General features: G+C 40.2%; 1 protein-coding gene across 1 annotated transcript; it reads right to left on the bottom strand.

The window, feature by feature from the left end:
• Positions 1 to 1,915: 1,915 nt before the first annotated feature.
• edf1 (endothelial differentiation-related factor 1) lies at positions 1,916 to 5,223 on the bottom strand. Its single transcript, XM_041059637.1, has 5 exons — positions 4,978 to 5,223; positions 3,865 to 3,916; positions 3,486 to 3,646; positions 2,649 to 2,742; positions 1,916 to 2,531 (listed from the first exon to the last, which is right to left on the bottom strand). The coding sequence occupies exons 1-5, from the start codon at positions 5,053 to 5,055 to the stop codon at positions 2,470 to 2,472; spliced, it is 447 nt and encodes a 148-aa protein (XP_040915571.1). The 5' UTR covers positions 5,056 to 5,223; the 3' UTR covers positions 1,916 to 2,469.
• Between the last annotated feature and the right edge of the window lie 2,637 nt (positions 5,224 to 7,860).

The following is a 7,860-nucleotide window of genomic DNA, read 5'->3' as shown; positions in this document are numbered from 1 at the left end:
ATTTATCCACAAAATGCACCTACTTCTATTTTTTGTACATGCACTGCACTTATTGAGCAGCATCCAATACAAAGGTACAAAATTTCTTAATATGTACATGTCAGTATTTCTTTGGAAACAATTATTATTCCCTCTGAAACACAACCATTACATCATGCAATTAAGTACACTTAAATAGCAATGGACAGAGCATAAACTGGCACATGACATGTTTAACACGTACTTAACCTTTCCAACCCCTAACCTCCATCTTCCGTACTTTACACCTAAGTTGGTTGGCTGGCTCAGCTGTCCAGAGGAAAGCTAGCTACAAATGTTATCAGGCAAAATTTCCATTCAGGACTGAGTTCACATTATTAAACACAGCCAGTGGCTGATTTGACAGTAGCCCAGAGGGCTCCGGCTCTGTCAGTTCAGCCTAGCTGCCCATTAGAGTGTGCTTGCTTGACACTGGGGAGAGTTGCCAAATGAAGGTCATTGGAGATGTGGGACAGCTGGGATGTCCCACATCTCCGTGTTCATCAGTGTCCTGGCTGTTCTGGTTCCATGTTTTGACCTCATAGCCTGTGGGTTCCTGCAAACTGATATTTGCCCATACTAGTAAAGCATATGCTGCTGCTGCATGAACTGCAACACCATGCTTCAAATCTTAATTACTTTTCTCTGAAACATAGCTCAAAGCTTGTGTGGCCGGGTCTTATTAAGAAATCCAAGATTAACGGTCACTAACATGACAGCATTATTCTCTAATTGATTACAAAGGTAAAAGTGACGCATAATGATGAGCATCCACTAGGATCATGTACCCCAAACAAGCAGACAATGTACAGTCACAGTGGCAGATTTCTTCAGGCTGATGTATTTTTCTATCCCTCTAATGACCACATCGACTTAATGATGTGCAAGATGTGCTGGGGGCACCACAAAGTCCTCTCTTATCAAACCAGTAACTGTACTGAAGGGCTTGACAGAGATTATGCTGGGCAGAGGATTTTCATGATATAAACTTCTGTCAGACCTCTTCTGCTTCCAAACCCAGTCCTTCACACTCCACCAGCCTGGAAGCTCTCATCAATACAAGTGCTCCTGCAATTGTTTGTTGGCATCATGTACAAGTCCTTGAATGTGCTATGCCTCAGTTGCAGTTCCCCTTGGCTGCTGCTTTTGTTATTCTGTAACATTAAGGTTCATGAATCTTTAATAAAAACAGAAGGCACTCTTACCACGGGAAAAACTTAATACTCGAATCAATGATCCATGGTATGAAGTGGAGCACGGGAGAGAAAAGAAAAGCGTTGGAAATCACAGCTATGCAAAGGCAAGCTTCGTCAAGGACAGCAATTATAGTGAAACATTAAACATGACAAGAGACTTACCATTACAAGAGACAACATATATCAGTAAGTCAAAGTCAAAATTTAGCACAAACCAACTGCAACACAAAGGTCTGATGCAGCATTTTTTGACTGACAGTGGAACTGTCCCAATGTATCTCCTTTAGTATTCTGACATCTAGTGGCGAAATACTACTACTACATTAAGTTTTCAGGTTGATGCAGCACACTTTCTCACAACTCCTTTCAGAACAAGAATGCAACTGTAGTTTTGATAAAAAGTGTAGATGTAGTCATCTTTTAAATTTTTACATAAAAAAGGTTTAAAAAGTAGCATATTTTGGTAGATTTGTGTACTTTCAAAGCACTGATAGAATAATAACCTTTGAAATTATTTGGTATTTGCTCTTTTAATTTTGAAATCTTTATTACCACCAAAGAAATATCTGACCACCAAACCAAAGAAATACCTGAATCTGTGACAGTAAGCTTAAGGGTAGCTGCCAGCTGCCTTTCAGAAAACATCATTAGGTTTGGTATAAAATCTTGTGTTACAGTGGCTATAAATTCACACCCAGAAATGCCATGACTGCCAAACTTTATTTTTAGATCAAAACAAAGCACAGCATTAAAACATTTCAACATCATAATGACATCCACCCACTATCCTAAGTGTGTGAAAAGGATGCGATCAAGCACTTTTGGCTTAACATCATGCTCTGAATTTAAGTCAGTCAAACTAATTTGTTTGGTCATGAAAAAAAACTTCATTCTTTAAATGATTTTACATCACTATCAAAAAGCTGAATTTATCATGCCAAAGCCTAAGCAGGCGTAGATGAAAAGAAATTCATGGAACTTCGAGTTTGTGATGTTGAAAAATGCATTCAATCATTCTTTTGATTACGTGGTAAAAAGAGTGATTTCAGATGACTTGTTAGTCTGCAGCCTGTAATGCAGTGGAACACCAAGTCCTCAGGCAGGACACAGGTGATATCAGCCCAGGTAGGGGAAGGGAAGGGGGAGAGAGGAGGAGAGTTTTTGAGGGTTTTAGAGGTGGTGTGGGGAAAGGGGGTTAAGGTCTCAGTTATAAGGAAATATGGGGTGAGGGGGGGCTGATTTCGAGGCTTTGTGTTCATTTCTTCTTGGGGTTTGCCTCCAGGGGTTTGCCAATATCCTTCCCACGTAGTTTCAGTCCTGTTCATGGCAAATTAACAGGCGTACTGATGAACAAGTGGATTACACTACTGATATTTGAGACATAGTAATCACGACTTTACTGTTATGAAAAAGAACAGCAAACAGTTTTCTTACCAATTGCTCTCTCTATCTTGCCCATGACCTGGTTGTTGGGAATTGCTCTCCCGCACTCATAGTCTGCAATGACTTGAGGCTTCTCATTAATTTTCTGAGGAAAAGATTTATGATACATAATTTATCATTTTGTTGATCCACAAGGCCTAAAGCCAGTGAAACTACTCCAGCATGCAAAAACCTATGTATATAAGGTCTGCAATGTTTTTTTTTTGGGGGGGGGGGGATGTCAATATTAACATTTCAAATAACTGGTTACTACGCCTGAACCTTTAAGTTGTTAACATCAGTGAGTGATACATGTACAACTGTACATTGACTACATGATAAAAAACAATAATGAAAGGTTTGCACAGGAAACGGCTTTGCAAGCTTTATTAAAACATGTTTGCTAAAGGAGTATGGAGGAGAAGATTACTGAGCCACTATCATTATTTACTCAAAAGTAATGTCATGCATTCAAGTTTTGTGGGTCTCTCATTCACAAGTCAATATTAAGACTGATTTTTTTGAAGTCGAGAGGCCAGGGAATGCAATGGGATGTCTACTTTGTGTAAACCTCTGAATGGTAATGATTCAAAAGGGACTGTCAGCTGATTGTGCAACCAAAGTACGTGACTTTTAAGTTATGTATCACTGTTGATGGATTGGTTTTCTCATATCCGTTTTCTGCATTTAAGTGTCTTTTGACCTCTGTACATCGCTTTGTGTGAGCAAACTTCAAATCCATCAACACACATAATGAAGGATGTTTGACAAAAGCAGGTGTCTTTTCCAGCACTGCCATCACCTGTTTTATGTTGTGCATGTGATTATATGAGAAGTGTGTAAACTCACAGTGGCCAGATCTTTCTGGGTCAGGCCTTTGTCCTGTCTGCCTTGCTGGATGACCTTGCCCACCTCCAGGGGAATCCTATCATGGTGTAGCTCCTCTGTTTCCCGGTCCAGTTTGGCTGTGTTCTTTGTCACAAGATGCTGCTTGTTTTGCCCTGCAGACCCTGTGTGGCAAGTGGTGGATAAAAGCAATGTTGGAGCATCATTCGAGGTGGAAGACATACAAAAACACCATAATTTACAACACAAACAATAAAACGTATTTAGTCCTTGTCATGTTTTGCCTGCAGAATCACAATTTGGCTGAAGAGAGGAATATCTAAGGTCACTTAGCAAATGAACTGTGGTGTTTATAAATTTCATACAGAAATCAAAAATTTACATTTCTTGGTTGTCTCAATGTCCTCCCCACGCCTCTGAGCAGCCGTGATAGCCTAGAGAAAAAAATGGACATATGCACACCTTAAATTTCAGGACATACTCCACTTTAATTTTCAGTATATTCCATCATGACCAGTTTATTATTACAAATCGCGAAGTTAATAAGTAACCTGCTTATCTAAGTATGACGAGTAAGTTAAACAAAACATTGCATGATCAATTATGCCTGAGCACACTCAGGCCAACTTTACAACTTAGGCTGTAATCCTTCAGTTGTTTTCGACTGCTTCCCCAAAACGGACCCTGATCTAACACCATATACAATATTTTAACGTTATATGACAGGAGTAGCTAACGCAGGAGTGTGCTTAGTTTGTGGTATTACAGAACCCCTTCAGGGAGGATCTGGAGCATGATCTGTTATGTTCAGCAACATGACAAGATTTACCAGACATCTACATGGGGGTTGCACATGACATTCTGTCCAATCCCACATAAACACATAAATCAAAAACTAAAACTAAAACTAGCCGCTAGCTATAGCCAAGCAAACACATTCTGGATTGCTGGCTAATGCTAGCTAGCTGCTACATTGGTCATCGTCAAATATTTCATCAGCTAACAGTGGCTTCCCCGAAGTTTAACTTTTGACTGAGGTTTGGTTGACCGAGGGGCCTATAAAGAAAAATTAAGAGCGGTTTGCATAGGTGGACGTGGCTGTTCGGCTATCTAAGTTTGGCTTCATCGGGAGTCCGAGTTGCTTGTAAAGGAGAAACACGACAGTCGGGCATAAATGGCTCACAAGTCGGCTTCAATAAAACTAGCCAGCTAGCTAGCTAACGACCGACCGTTACTAACGGTTTGCTGAAGAAGACAGACGGTCCGGTTCAGTGTTGTTATCACCTAAACTAAGTTAAACTACGAAGCACAGGCGATGGTTACGAGACGATTCCCTTAACCACGTGTAGAACTTGTCCATTTTACCGATACGTTGTCCACTAGTGTTCAGTACAATTTGAAACCAATTTGAGTCAATTTAAATGATCCACAGCTCAGAATATGCATTGGAAAACAAAAATCAGAAACACAAACGAAGTGAGGGGTTCATGCTAACCTGCTTGGATTTGGCCTGGGCAGCAGTCGGCCCCTTCTTCCTCAAGACAGTCACGGTATCCCAGTCGCTTTCTGCCATGTTTTCAGGGGTTCACTTGATACCCGTAATGTTTAATAGAGATACAAAAATAAGTTCAACTCGGTGTGTTCAAAACGATCCTTTTAAAGAGCGTCGTCCTACTTCAGCAAAACAGACGCTGCTTCCAGAATTATCACCCACGCGTTCTGCCAAAGCTTTATTTAAAACTGTGTGGCGAACAGTGATATAATGGAGGAGTTTCAACAGCGACCCCTGCTGGGGGGGGGGGCATACTGACCCACATCCACATCGACATTTTAAACCGTGTGTCAATGCATACTGCCTGGTTGCACATTTAAAACACACATTGCATCAGAGAAGGGAGAAAAAAAACTCTTATCTGGCTCCTGCACTTCTTGGCTGTTTTGGAGAACAAAGTGCATAATCTTACAAAGTCCAGACTTAAATAAATAAACTGCAACAAACTGCCAACACAGAAATTTATTAGACATTAGCTCAGACATTACTTTGAATAATGTATAAATGAATCACCAGAAGTATATTTTATTATTTTTTTTACTGAACTTAATTTCACACAAACTTCACACAAAAATAACATGGACATACAAACACGGCTGGATAGGCATATATGTTACATATATGTTTATTAAAAAATGTTGCATGTCCAAGAAGGCAAAAATAGAGGGCATAGACAAATGTATGAAAAAGTATTAAATTACATGTAAAACTTAGCATCATGAGTGAAAATGTACCAATAAAAAAATGTATTTTCAATCATCAATTTGGTGGAAGTGAGTTGTAAAATGTTTTGCAGTGTACTGCATTGTTGTCTGATATATTGACCACAGTCTAGCAGGTCACCAGTTACAAGACATTTCAGAGGCAGCATCGCTGTTTCGTCGTGTGCGGATGGGGGACCAGCCAAACTCAGACTGGGCGTCCTCAGCCTGGTGAAGACGGGGGTAGCGGTAGCCATGTCTGGAACCCTGTTTGCCTGCCCATGCACGAGGTTTGGGATTCATCTGGAAAGAGATGAAGCGGAAATGAGCAAAGATGCCAATGTACTGTACACTGTGTGATGTGTTTCCAAGTCCCAGATTTCAGTAAGTGGGTGCATGAGGACTGTTAGTATATACTGATAAAGATTAAACCTTTTCTTCACCTCTCACTCTGGTAACACCGTGTAAGAAATATGGAATCAATTAACCGATCAAACAATAAAGAATTTTAATGAAGCAGCTGCGATATTCAACTCATTGCAAAATTGGAACATTGCAGGACAACCCTATATGTTTACAGATTCTCACATAAATGATAATTCAGCAATCAACTATACAATATAATACATAATACATTGTTTCTACAGTGCTAGTTGCCAAAGTCCCTGCACACTGGTCATTCTCAGGATTCTCTCTCTGTTGTTGTGGATTCACAACATTTTAATCAAACTCTTGATAAAACTTTCAAAACTACAAGTGTTTTCCAGTGTTACAACCTACAAACAAGGCTGGATAATCCAACCAGGCAAAGCTGACAGCTGTGCCTGGGCTCAGAAGGCCCTAGGTTGTCAGTGTATCAATTACTTTGTGGTAATTTGAAAATTGTTTGGTAATATGCAGAACTAAAACACAATTAAAGCCTAAAATGCCAAGGACTCTAGGGTGGCTCCTTCATGATTAGCTAATCATAAGATCCTGTTTCATATAGTAGGCCTGTGTCAAAATCTCATTTCAATACCTTTCATATTTCATTTGATATTATGTTTCATAAGCAGCTGTCCTGCTGACATGATCAGAAAGTGCCATTTTTCACCACAGAGGCCACATTCTTAGCTGGCAATGATAGAAAGGAAATTAGTGCCATGATGAACAGAAACCCTCTCAGGTTTGCCTAAAACCTGCGATTACCCTGTGGTCCCCACAGGAGTAAAGAAGATTTGGTGCAGAGTGTATAAGCATAACATGTCACCATCAGAAACTATCCAATACTCTTACCTGAACAAAAACAGTTGTGTTCATGTGAAGAGTCTCCACTCGTTCTGACAGGTGATTCAACCATTCCAGATGGTCAGCGATAGACTGGGTTAGATCCCCGTTGCTCTGTGTTAGGAGAAAATAATGAGAGTTCAATGAAAATGAATTTTGATTTAGCAGTTGTCATTTTAGATGCCATGCCTCATGCACCTCAGACAAGTTGTTCTTCAGCTCAACGGCAGCAAGGCGTACATGCTCCAGTTTGTCAATCTGCTCTTTCAGCCGGTCATCAAGCTCCTGCATCATCATCAGGCCTTCATCTGACCTCACGCTGACCTTAGCAGCCATCCTGAGTCAAAGAAGCACACCTGTTATTTACAGAAAACTGGCTAAAACATACTGGCTTATGACATGAAGCTTATAAGAATATAGTAGCATTGACAAAGACGATCATCTAACCATGAAAGCAGCCATTTGTGGGCACATTTTTAGACAGGGAATGCTTTGAGTTCAACATAGTGTTACAGGTTTACATAGAGAATTCAAGCATCTGTTCACTGGCCGTCAAATACAACCACCAGAGGGAGACACAGCTCTCATTCCATACACACATACTGTATATTTCCTGCACGATGACCACTCTGCTGCAATGTTTTGTGACTGTAAACTGCTCTCAAAATCTGAATACAACAAGACACACATTCCAGTGTGTGATGGATATCATATGGGCATATGGGAGTATATCTGCAAATGATCGTAGATCCATTACTTGCGCCTGGACGTGAACAGAAACACTGTAAAATCTGGACGAAATATTTAACTGTCCTCAATAAGTTCGGAGTTTTTTTCTTTAGCTTAAACCCTAATTCAG

Source organism: Toxotes jaculatrix, chromosome 16, assembly GCF_017976425.1.
Source record: "Toxotes jaculatrix isolate fToxJac2 chromosome 16, fToxJac2.pri, whole genome shotgun sequence".
Lineage (NCBI taxonomy): Eukaryota > Metazoa > Chordata > Actinopteri > Toxotidae > Toxotes > Toxotes jaculatrix.
Note: the sequence above shows the minus strand (reverse complement) of the source record. Positions and strands in the feature narration are given on the sequence as shown.

Excerpts from the sequence above, each read along its gene's own strand:
- edf1 (XM_041059637.1), bottom strand. The coding sequence starts at position 5,055 with ATGGCAGAAAGCGACTGGGATACCGTGACTGTCTTGAGGAAGAAGGGG. Across the intron at positions 3,917-4,977 it reads CCCAGGCCAAATCCAAGCAG|GCTATCACGGCTGCTCAGAG; the intron begins GTTAGCATGAAC and ends TTTTTTCTCTAG. Across the intron at positions 2,532-2,648 it reads CAAGATAGAGAGAGCAATTG|GACTGAAACTACGTGGGAAG; the intron begins GTAAGAAAACTG and ends TGCCATGAACAG.